The sequence below is a fragment of the Columba livia genome, chromosome 3, assembly GCF_036013475.1.
Source record: "Columba livia isolate bColLiv1 breed racing homer chromosome 3, bColLiv1.pat.W.v2, whole genome shotgun sequence".
Classification (NCBI taxonomy): domain Eukaryota; kingdom Metazoa; phylum Chordata; class Aves; order Columbiformes; family Columbidae; genus Columba; species Columba livia.
In genome coordinates this window covers 54,618,410-54,633,390 of record NC_088604.1, presented here as the reverse complement: position 1 = coordinate 54,633,390, position 14,981 = coordinate 54,618,410, and the positions used below count along the sequence as shown (strand labels likewise).

General features: G+C 35.7%; 1 protein-coding gene across 50 annotated transcripts in view; it reads left to right on the top strand.

The window, feature by feature from the left end:
* The window catches only part of TRDN (triadin), a 233,660-nt gene that overhangs the window by 24,309 nt on the left and 194,370 nt on the right, over positions 1-14,981 (top strand). For all 50 annotated transcript variants that reach the window (XR_010471337.1, XR_010471336.1, XR_010471335.1 and 47 more), the window contains exon 2: positions 9,988-10,197. Coding sequence is in view for 47 of the 50 variants with exons in the window: in XM_065056791.1 (XP_064912863.1) it covers positions 9,988-10,197 (210 nt within the window). In the remaining 3 variants the exon portion in view is untranslated. The remainder of the gene's footprint in view (positions 1-9,987; positions 10,198-14,981) is intronic.

The following is a 14,981-nucleotide window of genomic DNA, read 5'->3' as shown; positions in this document are numbered from 1 at the left end:
AGTGCTCTAGCTGTAGACGGCTTCATGCTATTTAAAGATAAATGACAACCATTTTCCTCCAACCTTCATTTTGACATTTTAGAAGATAAGATGTACCTCAGAGCTTATATCAACTTGCAAGTACATCTAAATATCCCTTTGGCATCTCTTTCAGAAATGTCAGATTTCTAAAATGAACAGGAAAGTAAAACATTTTACTGTTTCAGAGTACCAATTTGTTTCCAAAGAAGGAAGGTATTACTACTGATAAATAAAAAAAAAATTCAGGTGTGGAAACAAACAAACAATGGATTTTTTAGGGTGCTGACAGTTTAATATTTTGTGTTCAGAATTCAATTACACTCATCTCATCTACATACTGAGAAGCCAGAAATAAAACTTCTGGTTTTTCAACAAATCTCAGCATTTCTAAAAGAAAATGTAAAAACATACCAAACTGAAGAGTTATTTCAAAGAGGAAAAATTAAAATGTCTAACTTCCACAGGTGGTCTACTGCCTTTTGCAAAAGAAGCAGCTCAACGTCCCTTTACCATGTTTGGTCACTGGTTTAAAGTCCATTAAATGGCTTTTTCCTTTTCTTATCGATTGTACCTCCTGTAGTTTTGATTTTATAGAACTAATTTGTTCAATGTTGATCATTGTTAATCCCTCTTGTCTTCTAAATTATCAAGAAATCGCTACACAAAGTGATAGAGCTGTAAGTAAAATAATCTGTAAAATTTCCCAGTAAAACCTGTTGTCTTTTAAACCTGGTCCTTAGGGTTTCCCTTACTTTCCTTTCCAAAGCCATTTCAGGAATGAATTATTGCAGAAAGGTTCAAAATAGTCATATAAGACTATTTCAAGCAGGCTCAACAACATGGAGGATCTTTTACCTAAAAACTAAATGCTAATCCCTTCTGCGTCTGTTCTACTTGAATAATCACAATAATATAAAATCTCTTTGAAATACATGTGCACACAAGAAAGAGTCACACAGAGACAGAAGGTTAAAGATTGTATTGGCAAAATGTTCTTTATAAGTAATTTTGGAATGAAGTAAAGGTATTTTTTACACTTTCTTGCCAAAGTATGGGAGACAAATTTTCCTCCACTTAATTTGAAGTATTGACCAATGGTCTACTAGACTATGAAATGCAAACATGTAAGGAAAGATGGAACTTTGCCTCCAAATTACTAAAGTTCAACTTTTCAAGTTATATAGGACTCGTCATATGAAATTTCAATGGCATGTGAGCTTCTAAATCCAACAGATATCAGCTGACCTAACTGGGCTCTCTGAAGTCAAAGGTTAGAACTATGTCAGTTGAGGATGAGTTAACTTATTTTACTGCTGAATGTATTTTAAAACACAGTATAATTGGGATCTGACTGAAAATTGTTCCCACTTCCCTTCCTTGAAGTTCTCTGAGTGCTTCAAGACATCTGTACAAACAGGTAGAATTCCTCGTTTTTGTATGTAATATGTCTAATAGTACAGTTCATACCTTGGCCTATGCCAGAACAAATAATAGCTAGTATTGGTATTTCTTCAACAGGATCCAATTATTCATTCCCCAAAATGCAGGTGTTGCCTATTAGGTTTGCAAACATATTTTCTTTTTTTTTTTTTTTTTTTTTTTTTTTTGTCTGGTGAGGTTTGGGACAGTGTTTGGTAAGATTTTTGTTCACACTGTTCTCTGCAGGGGAAATCTCTTTAGAGCAAAGAGATATTTTCTCAGTTATATATTTATTCCTTTTAAAAAATCTTCTGAGGATTTTTTTTTCTCAGTTATGCTTGTTACTAGAGCAAATTGAATTTCTTGTCAGTAGAAGACTCCCCTTCTATCCCATTCCACCTTCTGAACTATTTCAGACAAATCAGCCCTGGTTGCTACTACTCAGATTTTTGATCAAGAGGGCTCCCATGAGGGTGGAGACCAGGTTGCCCTCAGGGGATTGTGACTCCTTGCATACAGTGATGGTCCAAATTAATCATTTGAATCTGCATGGCAAGGAGTTCACCATGTATGCCAGCTTGTTACATCAGATACAACCAATCTTTTATATACACAAAAATATATTTAATCTTTGTAGCTGTTCTCAGAAACAAATAAAATCAGATACATGAATTCAAATAATTGTAGCTAAATGGAAAATGCGGGGTTGGAGGTATTTTGATTTGTTATTCTTAAAGTATGATTAAGAACTGCTGTGCTGCACCTGATTAATTATTTCAAAAAGTGATTTATACCAGGTATGTGATGCATTATATAAGAAAGAGCAAGATAAAGGAAGGAATATATGTAAAAACATTGGAGCTTAGTTTCTGTTTTCCATATTTCTTTTATTGAGAGTTACTAACACTTCACAGTGGGTTTTGAAAAATCGTTCCATGTGGAAAAAAAATCTTCCTATACATTTTGTATTGCTTCTTTTTTGTTATAAAGGATATGTGCATAAAAATAGTAGATTTGTTTCTTTGAAGTTCATTTTCTCTTGTTGCTCCCTCCCATTTAGAATCATCGTAATCCTCACAGTAGATTGACATGAAATTGTTGTAATATCATAATAGAAGAATTATGACTGCAAGTAGGGTATAAACATCAGGCTCTTAAAGTGAAAAGATCCTGTTTCTGCCCAAGTAGCATTGCAAATAAAGAGCAACAGAGAACTCGTAACAGAAATAAAATATTGTTAAAGATGAACATATGTTTGATTTTCATATTAATTTGGTATTTATATGATGAAAATAAGGTCAGCAAGAACATGAAAACAACCAATATGTGAGATGATTGGTCCAGCTGGTGCATTATCTTGACTTCATCACCAGCCACTGGCTGAGGAAGAAGTATAAGTTCAGACATTAAATGCTTAACCCCTACCCTGCCAGAATATTTGCTCAACATTTAGGGATACAAAATAAAGAAAATTATTGAGTCAAAGATTATGTTTTTGTATTCAAAAGTCCTTTTTTTTTCCATGCAATTTTCTGATCCCTATTGTGACCTGTCCGTACATCATTGGAAAGTAATTTTCTGTTCATAGAGGTATGGAGCTTTTTAATTAGTCTAAGTTAAAATATTTTCTTCACTATTTTTTCCCACATAGCACATGGCAGTGTACTGTATCATAAGAAACATTCATTATTACAGTCCCAAAATGTGTATCACACCTTAGAATATAGAATACAGCATTAAAAACTTCTAGCTTCCACCTCATAGTATTTATTAGTAGTAATACTGCTACTACTATTATTTACTGATGCTGTATGAAGTACACATTTTCTTTGTATTAGATAATTAAATGGCTTGATAGGATGCATCTTTTATTTTACAAAGTTCTCATTGAAATCAATGTGATGAAAAGATTGGCATACATAATTTCTTCGAGAATGAATAGGAAGGATTAATGGAATTTACTTCTTTAAATTATCAGATGTTCTCTATTGATCAAAAAATAAAACCAATACAGATATAATAACAGAAAAGGAAATTAAAAAAGTACACAGCATGATATGTAATTATAAGTGCCTTTTCTGAATTCAATTGTTCAGTTAATTTTCAGGCATCATCCTCTCTGTATTCCATAGTCTCTGTTCTATTTCTTTTGTCATGTAGAATTAGTTGCTGCATAATCTACAAACCTATTTTCCACGTTTCATAAAGAATATTACATTTTTATAACTATCAGTCACCAATAAGTCTGCAAATGTTCCTTCAAAGAAAGTCCCAGTCATAGCTTTCTAAGCCTTTAGTCTGCAGCAAGACTACATTTTAATTTTGAAAAGTTTGCCAATATATACATGATATATGTTGAGAGGTTTTTCTCTTTGAACTGTAATTACATAAACTGTAGAGTAACACTTCAGTACTGTGTGCAGTGAATTTTAAAGTCTGTAAATTCTAGTATCAGTTGTGAAACTCTCTTCATATATTATTCCTTTTTAGTTATTCCAGTTGCAATCATTCATTTATACATATGGCACTGTAATATGATACGAAAGAAAAGAAATAGCTGAATGTCAGCTAACTCAAGAGAAGATTTATGCTGCAGCTCTAAATGGATGAGCTTTCCTTAAAATTGTCATATTTCTACTCAACAGCTTGCAGAAGCTTGTTCATATTCGGAAGACCTATGCTAGGTGCCCACCACCCGTTTCTGAGCTGAGCTGCAGATCACTGTCCCACTCACAGAGCCTGGTGCAGATAATAATGAGACAGAGATTTTAAAGATAAGCTGAATTTGCCTATTTAAGTTGTCTTTCCTTGTTTCCATCTGCTGCTCTGTTAGTATCAGGAAGAGTCTTGCCTTTATATTACCGTGTATGTCCAACAGAAAACATGATCCATATTAATGGATCTAACTAGTTTCCTAACCTATTGAAGGTTACCAGGACTACAAATCCTCCATAACAAGTGGTTTAAAATTCACTGTAATCACACAGTTTGTCAACATTTGTAGGAGAACTGAAGTTTTGCACAGCTGGAATCTGCTCTCTGAGCTGTTCTGCATTTTGTTACTCGCTGTCCAGCATTTCCATTTCTTGGCTACTGGTGCTGGCTGGATAAGATGGCAGAGGCTCTCTGTTCATGTGTGTACAGTGGATCCTGAAATTCTCTCTTCTCTCTGGTCAGCATTTTGTTCCCATATAAATGTATAAAGGAGGAAAAAAGCATGCGTCCAGTGAAGTGCGGAGAAATTGGTTAAATACTTATGATGAAACAGAAGCTTTCTGAACAAAAGTAATTAGACAATTTCATGAAATAATATTGCTACTGTTATTCGATTGCAAGCTACTAGCTATTTACCACAGCAGAAATTCTGCCTTTTCCACTTGTATAAACCAAGGGTGCAGCAGAGAAATTAAAAGAGAACAACTCTATAGTTAGGTGTCAGCATCACTGGGACAACAGGCATAGGCATAGACTTTTCTTGTGGTAGACAGCATTTTCCTCCAATGGGAAAAGAATGATTGCTGTGAGAACTGTAGGAGTCTGTGGACTCATAAAGGTGATATGCAGGTCCTGAAAAAAGTGTAGCAGATGATTGAATATCGATTGCTCAGTCCTTCACTGAAGGGTTCTAGTCCCTTGTCTTCCTCCAGGGTACCCTCCTTATTGTCTGATCGCGACAGTGGTGGATTGACAAGGTCACCAGGTTAAAGCCCAAGGCTCGAGCTGGTGCTTAACATACAGTGTTGATTTATATAGTCATTCTTTCTCTTTTCTGCTCCCTTAATTAGTATTTAAATATTCCAAGTGAAGTGGAATAGGTCGAACACGAGCCACTAATGACCTGAATCCAGAATGCTCTATAGCCTATTTACTGGAGTGTTCATCTGGGGAGTGGAACAGACAAGTCAAAATCTACCAGCTCTCTCATATTGAGCAGACTGCACTGAGGCTTCCCACATCCCAGCTGAATCATCCTAGCATTTAAAAGGGAATGACCTCTTTCTTTTAGTAGCATGACTAGCCCTCTGCTTTTAGTACGCTCAGACTTAAAAAGGCATTTCACATTAGATATTTTACTTGAGTTTTGGGCTTTTTTCATGCTGTTGGTAGAATGAAGACTGTAACACATAAAATAACTATGAAATAACTTAAATGTAGAAAATTACTATTTTACACTTGCATGAATCTGAATGGAGTAGGGTTTTGTTGTGTTCTGTTTGGTTGGTTTTTTTCTTTTTTATTTAGCTTCTGAGGTAGTGGGAAGTATAGCTGCTGAACTGCAAAATCAAATGCCCATCCTTAAGCACGGACTCATGCTTTTTGTTCCTTAAGGAGAGCTCAGCTTACAAATACAAAGGCTATTTTATCTAAGCTACCAGAACTACAAGCTCACCCTATATTCTGAAAAATTCACACAGTGTTCTCCTCAAAGTTGTCACCAATTGTCAAGGTTTATTTATACATATGAGACCTTATGGGTCTTCAGATTGTACCCTAAGTGACAAGTCTGAAACCAGAGGAATAGTAAGAATCTCAGAGTTTTAGCTGTGTGGAATTTAGTAAATCAATCTGTTGATGTAAAGGTGACATTTGTGACCTGATGGGGTAGTTCTGTGTGCATGAGAAATTGTGATGTGGAGACAGAGGTATATATCCCCAGAGTAATCTTTTTATAGAAATGTATAAATAACTTTTTAAAGTTCCTATCCTCATTGAAAATCAATAGCAATCACAACCCAAAGTGCCAGGAGGCTCTAGTAGGCATGTGGTGGTGGATTAAAATTGGATGGCTGAAATTGTAACAGCCTTCAGCTGCCCCCTCCACTCCTGTGACGGATGTTGCCTCCTCCAAAGCAGGGACAACTGATCTGCTCATGAATCTCCTGGTCCACTATTTATCTGAGTATACTAAAGAAAATTGACTTGGATTCTCGTTGTCTCTAACACAGACAGTGAAATGTGTCTTGGGAGAGAAAATGTGTATCATATCGGTGGCAAGGATGTCTGGAGAAGTCCAGGAATCTGATTTTAACCAGTTGCTGAATGACCCCTGCCGATTTTTCCAGTAAAAATTGTATGGTAATTTTATATTAAAAATTTATATTCATCAGCTGATTTCGAAACGTCAAACATGCCTGTCTTTCTCATTCTCCCGCTTGGCACCCAAAGCCTTGCTGACCTCTTGGGCAGGACCTCTGCTTTGGCGCTTTTCTAAGAGAGAGGAGAAATGTTGTTGGTTGAATTGATAGAAACATCGCACGTGTGTAAATGTCCTCTTTCTCTACTGGTCTACCTGTGTAAATAGCATCACTGTAGGCTTCGGGAGAAAGTTAACTCTGGTAGATGGACAACAATGCACACAACAACTGGACACAGCAAAGCAGGGACCAAGCACAGGAAAGCATCAAGATGGCACCATGGGCACTGCAATAAGAGAGTGGTTCTATTGAGGAGGGCAATCATCTTGGTGTGGTTGTCTCTTCTTCTTGAAGTCATGAAATTAGAATGGTATCAATATACAATCCACCTCATATGAGATTATGTAGCAGCAAACAGTATTCCTCAAGAGACTTAAATAAACTCCTCCAGCCAATTTTGTTTAGATTAGTAGCTAGTGACACAAAAATCTAGTTTCTATTTTTGGTGGTTTAGAACATACTGTCTGGGTTCCTCCAGGCAATTCAGAAGTAAATGTCCTGTAGATTATCCCTGCCAGTCCTGTGGGCATGTCTGTGATACCATAAAGCAGCTATAACAACAGTGATGACTCCTCTTTGGCACCCGAATCATACCTGCATTGGGAACCTCTAGCAGTATAACAGCATTTCTCTTACCTTGACTTCCATGTAAATTTGCTTCAATAGCTGTTCACTCTCACTTCAATGAATGTAACAATGGTGATTTTATTGTATGACATCCTGAGGTTTTAAGGGGAAGTCTCACTAGGCCACACCAGCAGCCAAAATCATGCAATAAATAACATTTTAGCATAATTAAGTTTTGTCTCTGGAGTGTTACTCAGATTGATAAATTGTGGGAAAATGTTATCTTCACCAAAGAAGGAACATAGCAGTCTGAATTTGAAAAGTTAAGTATACTAAATAAGAAGGAAGAAACTGTTTTTGCACAGCAACTGACCTAGAGGAATGATCCTTTGAGTGGTAATTATATGTATATGTCTATATCTGTTACACACATAGAGTTTTAATTGCTTATATTATAACTGTGCAAATATCTGCCATTAGCATGTCCTTGGAGATACGCTGTGATATTAATCAGATTTGTCAAGATGAAGCAGTACTTTTCTATTCTCTCTTACACATCATAAACTCTGACTGATATCCCCAAGGGAAAAAAATGCATAATGTGTCATTTATGACCTGTTGCATGCACATATCACTTGCATCTTGCATGCAGTAGGATAACAAAATGCTATTGATTTTGAATTTGACTTTAGGAAACAGATCTTTATTGCTGGTTGTCACTTGTCAGATTTTCTTCCTGCTGTGAAATGTTTGATTCAAAATTTATGTTTGGAGAAATGGAAGCAGTGATGTTTTTACAATATATATAAAAAAGAGCATAAATTCTATCTTAGTAGATAGACATTATTCATTAGCAGAATAAACATTCTATAAATAGGACTAACTTTCAAATAAGTAACAAAAAACATAATATGCCAATCTTGTTCTTCTTATACAACATTGCTTTTTAGCAGAGAAGCTTTCTGGGGCTTGAAACAAGGCACCAATCAGTGGCAGGGTGCTTGAACAGAGACAAGCTTAACAGGTAGAGTTAAGGGAGCTAGAAATGTAATGCATTACATAATAATAAAAAGAAATGTAGAATATTTCAGGGTATGACTTTGAACACTTTACAGATATGACAGATTAAGAGTTTGGGAACCTCTGATACCAGAATTGTCCTTCCCTTTTCTACAGATGTAGAAAGATGTATGTAAGATACATAAAGGTCATTTCAGTATCACTTTATTGGTCTCACTTTTTACAGGAAAAATAAAATCAATATTCATTAGCATGAAGACTGGAAGACTTGTTATGCAATTGTTGTTGGTGGGGCTTTTTTCAGGAATAAATATTTGTACCTATGGTTAATATCAAGGATCTAATTCTTCATTTGTTGCTTTAAGGACATCGATATAGTGATTCTCAAATAGAGGCTACATACACACTGTGATAGCAAATATCTGAAAGTCTTCAACCGCCTTATACTTCAGATCTACTGATGTTTCCAATTACATATTTTCCATTTTCTATGTGAAAAGTGAAACTAAACCTGTGTATCTTGTGTAGAATATCTCTGTCACTTTCCTTAGCTCTGTCATCCTAGCAAATCATCAGCTTTATAGGTTGTATCAGCTGTGACAGAAGATAGGTGTTCTCAGGGTGAGAAGTAAAGGTATGAGCAAACCAAGCATCACATGATTCCTTGAAATTTCAGATCTCTGTGGGCAAGGGTTGCTGAAATTTGTGAGAGCTGGTATCACCTACCAGACTAGAAATGTATGTAACATATCTTTTAATATTTTAACAGTAGCTTACAAGCAGATATTGTAAACTAAGCTAAGAGGAGGTACTGTGTTCTTCTTCTGATGTTGACTGCAGAGTTATGAATATTTTTACTCTTGTCATTGTATATACTGGGAAACAAATACCAACCAAGATTGTTATGTTATCACTTTCTTTTGTAAGGAAGACTAATACAAGGATTGTTGTCAGGTTTCAGTTACCAAAGGTTTGGTTTATGTCCATATTTAACATTTCTTAATACCCCAGTAAGAATTAGATTAAGTCACCACTGTTAACTGTCTGTTAAACAGTTAATGTGTGTCAGCTGTTTATTTAGTTAACATACATGCTCATCTTCCTGCTATTTTCTAGTACGTAACCTATGCTTTCTTGATTTAAGTCTGTTTTGGAACTGTAACTCTTGTTTCTTAGCAGAGGATTGCACTAAATAAAAAATGCCACAAACAAAGGTATTTAAAAATCAGCTACAAGTCTCTTTGCAACTTATAAGGATACTGGACATGTAGGTAATTTTTGTTTCTGTTAGATGAAATGAAGTATATACATTCTTGTTGCCATTGATACACATCCTTGACAGCAGAAGTCCAGCCAAACCTTGAGTGGTGTAGCTTCATTCTGGTCAGCGCAAATATATTTAATCACATCATCTGAGAATATGGCCTACATTCCGTAACAAGACAGTCCTTTGGAGAGTAGTAATATTTTATGCTTTCATTGATCACTCTCTTAGATCTGTAGCTATTTGTGGTAGACTAAAAAGTGTTTATCGTAATCAAAAAGGCCAGTTGTGTCTATTTCACCATGTTTGCTCCCAAATTACCTTTGCTAAAAGTGACTTCAGTTCAGGAAAAGCTCCTTCCAGAATGTGTCTTTAATAGTGTAATATTTGCATTTATTTAAAATATTCTGAGTATGGAAGGATTTCAAAGCAGCATTCATATTCTTGATTTTACGGACCAAGTGTTACATTCTAATTCCTCTGCTTTGACTATTTACCTAGGACGTATGTCTACAACCACAACAATAATAGATGGTAAAAACGGATCTGTGCCCTCATCATCCATGAAAGTGGGCAAGAAATCAGTTACAGAAGATCTCGTGACAACGTTCAGCTCACCAGCAGCATGGATTCTTGTTGTTGCTCTGATTGTTACCTGGTCAGCAGTAGCTATCGTAATGTTTGACTTGGTGGATTACAAAACCTTTGCAGGTAAAATTCAGTATATTCTGTTTGATGTCTTATGTATTAAAATTCAAACATTTATTAAGGACTGTGTCTTAAGTAAATTTGCATGTCTCTCACCTTCTTGGAGCCAACACAGTGTCTCTGCTGAGTTTAACAAGAGAGGAGTTATTGTGAGAAAAGTCAGAAGATATTAGTTTGCCCTTCATACATCTTTATAACTTAAATATCTCCATTTTGCAGCCCATCCTCATGCTATAAAACGTGTATGTTGACAAGTATATATAAAATAATATGTATATGTTCATGTGTGGTACAATTTCTGTTTTGCAATTTCTATATAAAATTATTTCAAGAAAAATAAAACTAGATATAAATTCATATTTCCTGAAATATATTTTAAAATCTTTCATAGTTGCCATGGCTGTTCTGACATCAGCTTACACAGTTCAATGACATGAAATATGAAAACGATATTTTCTTAAGATGTTAACACTAAATTAATCTTCAAACCCCATAAACACAAAAGTCTACTCTTCATATGAGCTCTGTCACACCCTTGCCTTCAATAAAGAAATAATGCTAGCCTAGATTAAGACTTGGCAAACTGACTGAACAAAATCAAATTTTAGAGTATACATTATTTACTGAGGGAAAAGATGAAAATCAAGTATGTAGCACAAATGCTGTGATCATGGTTGAGAAATGGGAAGAAAAGAATAGGGAAGAGAAATTACTTAATTTTTATTGCTTGTGTCTGGCAATTATATATAATGAGAAATAAAATGAATTAACTACCAATGTCTGTAAAGGGTGCATAGCATTCAGCAAGCCACTTTGACAGCAAAATTTTGTGAGGTAACCAGGCCCTTTTCTTTCATAAATAAGAACTCTAGGTCTCAAGTTATCACATCTGTCACAGTAATTAACTAGGAATCAAAATTCAGAGTTCAGCCTTTTAATTCAAAACAAATTGACTTGATGTTTCAGAGTTAATTTCCTGGATGTTATGAGTTTACTGACAAATCCATAGATTTTTGTCTGGCTATCTATCAATATGACCTCAAGATTTACTTAAAAAGCTTTGAGATGTAAACAGAACTTGAAAGAAACCATCCAACCCTGTATCAATGGATGACACAGAAGCTTGAAAAGTGAAAAAAACATAACTCAAACTTTTCGTAAATTTTTTCTTCTCATTTATCTTTGTTTTCAGAAAGAATTCACTTGAGTAATAATAAAACATAAAGCTCCTTTTGAGTGAGCCTCCCAAAACAGGCATCAGATTTGAATTTGAAAGCAACATATTTAATGTTACAACACCGATGTAAACCAAGAGAGAGAAATCACCATATCCTGCTTTTAATTGCCCATATTGACTATGAATCAATAAGTCAATCAAGTTACTAATATGTTTACAATAAGCAGAACTCATGCAAAACTCCTAAACTAAGTGATTCCTGAACTGGCAGTCAGTTCATGCATGCTCAATATACTAGTCAGGGTAATGTTGAGCAATGAGAATCTGTATTCATACTGGAGATGGAAGGAAACTTTCTAAGCAGATGGAAATTTGATGTTCATGTTGTCTTGGCTAGGTGAGCTTAAATCCAGAAGGTGCTGGTGGAAACTGACATTTTCAGACCAGGCTGTAGAAAGAAAAAACATGTAAAATTTAATCTGCAGGGTGAGTTCACATTTTGTGGACACTTCTGAGAGATTATACTTACGTATGAAATAATGAGCTTGTTTCTTTGCCTTCCCAAAGATATTTCTCTTCCTAAGTGATTAATTAAGCCAGCATTTAAATCAGGTCTCAGTGGTGAAACATTAAGAGAAGGAACTGCTATGCTTCTTCAGACCAGGTCTTATTAGATTGTGTTCTCCATCTACATAAGTATAACAATGGCTACATAGCTGTTGTCATGACTCCCAGGTTTCAGCTCCTGAGTTTCTACTCAGGCTGATTTTCCAGGTGTAACACACTGATTATAAAAATTCCATGCAAATAGCTGAAGAATTCACATAGGACCACCCAGCTGGCATTATTGATAGTAGAATGATTTTCACCCTTTGCGAGTTTGGCCCTTTGCCTCTAGTTGAGGTAATGCCATCTTTTCATATAGAGTGTAGAATTTGGAGTATATTTTTAAGTGACTCCTTAAATATAAAACCTAGTGATATTTTTTCTTGGGTTTGACACTGCTCTTTGAAGAACCATAACTGCATAAAATAAGTGAATTTTTATTTTCAGGACTGCAAGTTCAGTTTTGCAAACATGATTAAAATTATTTCCTAGTTTTTAAACGTAAATGAAAGATGCCAAAGAAATGACATTCAACTCTATGGTTTTTAATCTATAAACACAAAATATTCAGTATCTATTTTCCTTAAACACTTGCCTTTCATAAGTCAGTTCTTTTAATTTCTTTCCCATTTCATTACATGAAGTTCCGTGAAGTTCAAGTTTAGAAAGTATGCATAGCATATGAATGAGGCAAGTTGAAAGAGGTGAACTTTGTTAGTCTAGAGAAGGGGAAACTGAGGAGTGACCTAAGAGGAGCCTGCAGCTTTTTAAAAGGCAGTTAAAGATGACAGAGGGCAAACAGTTACCAAGCTTATGTCCTTGTTGTATGAGGTGATATAAAGAGGGGATCTGGCCAGAAGCTGCTGCCCAAGAGGTTCATTTTGAACAGTGGGTGGGAGAAGTCTTTACCAGCAAGCAGTGAAGCCCTGAAACAGGTTGCCTAGAGGGACTGCAACTTCTGTGTCCTTGGTAGTGTTCAAGACTTGGCCAGGTGGCCATAGCTGACTGGATCCAGCGTTGGCAACAGTCTCTCATTAAAAGGGATTGCATTAGATGAACTTTAGAGATGCCAACTGATCAACAATGTGATTTTGTTGACATTTCTATTAGAAACACATAAGGTACTTAGAAAGCACCTAGCCAGAGATCTCAGTGGAGACACGAAGATAACTGAGGGGCAGATTCTCCCATCTTCACATATAAGAAGTGGATCTGTGGGCCTTTGTAGTCGGGATTTCACTCACTCATTCCTACAATTAATTCTGTTGATTTGGGGGCAGGCGATTCCTAGGGGGATGGCTTAATAGCATACTGTGCCCATCTATCTGCAGAGCCAGTCCTTTGCCTTGTTTGCAGGAAGCAAGGACCAGAGCTGGGTCTACTCTAGGGAGAGTTGGGCAAAGTGCCACACTCCTCCACACTGGGGTTGTCTCTGATCTATACCCAGAAGAAGGAAATAAAATTTTGCAGTGTTTCACTTGAGTGTGTTATGTTCATTCCTTTGAGGAGAGAAATGAAAGTTTGCATTCCTATCACATTTTATTGTACAACTATAAATATGACTGAAATATTTCTAACATGATATGCAGGTGACATACGTTGGAAAAGCCTGAGATAAACTATGAATCTCATGCAAGTATGTAGCATGTATGAAAATGCGATGAGTAACATAATGCTTTGGAAGATCTCTTATATGTTCTCAGAGTTTTCAGAAACACAGAAAAAAGGTTCATTTTGGTTTGATATGTGCTTTGCAGCAGTTTGTTATTATTACTGTCCTATAAGCTAGAAAATACACCTTCTTAATTGGCCTCATAATTCACAAATGTATTTCATGCATTTCTTGTACACATAACTGGATTATATGTTTTAATTGGTAAATGTAACTAAATAATTTAATATTATTTTCATCCTAAAGATTGATTGCCCAAGAATCCAGGTTTGCTAATGGGCTAATAAAGTGTTCAGAATTCTCTGCCATCTCTGTGACCAATTACAGCTAATTAACACCACCCTAATTTCAGCTCCAGAGTGTTCAATATTCAGAGTAAATTGATAGTGATTTAGCCAATCACCTAAAGGCCAGACTAAATCAAACCTAATGAAACCTCACCAGATCTGTGAAACCCAGAACTATCCACAAAATAAACACACATAACGTGGTGAACTTGCCAACTTATTGTAACTGCTTTCACAAAAGAAAAAAGAGCAGGCTCTTTGTTGTGGATAATTCAGTTTGCTCAACCATAAAGAGGCTTTTTAGAGACCTGCAGAAAAGGCAGATCTCTGTGGAGGCAATGCCTGGAAATGACAGGAGTGGGGACCAAAAGGGCGTGCAGGCACAGAGCTCTCAGCTCCAAAAGAAGTGACATGAATTAAAGTCAAGTGTTCTCTTTAATACTTTTTTTTTTTTTTACCTTTTTAAATTAGTGGCAAAATGTTTGTCCAAATTATTGTGGGGTTTTCTACATCAGCTTCTGACTAACAGAGTCCAAAGTCACCATTTCCCTGCCTTAGCTTGTGGTCACTTTATTACTGTCTTGTAGCCACAGAAAGCTTTTGGTTGGCCCTTGGTAGTCAGGATAATATACCTACTAATATTCTCCAGTAGAGGAAAACAAGCAAGCAAACAAAATTAGGAACCATATATTAATGTGAAAAAAAGACACAAGAAGGTAAATAACAGGACTCCAAACAACTTGTACTGTATAATTGATATATGGATATTTGTGTTCCAGTCTACTGCACGTCCTGAATGATAAAACTGTAAGGTGCAAAGCCTGTTAGGTGCAGACTGTTTGTTTTGTCATTAAGAGAAGCGTAAGTCACCAAAAGATAGCTATTCTACTAGGGGGGGTTGTTTTTTTGTTTTTGGTGTCATTTTGAGGTTTGTTTGTTGGATGGTTGGGTCTTACTTGTTCTGTTTTATTTTTTTTGTTTTGTGTAGTGTTTGGTTTTGTTGGTTTTGTTGTTTTGTTTTGGTTTTGTAAGATGATCTTTATTA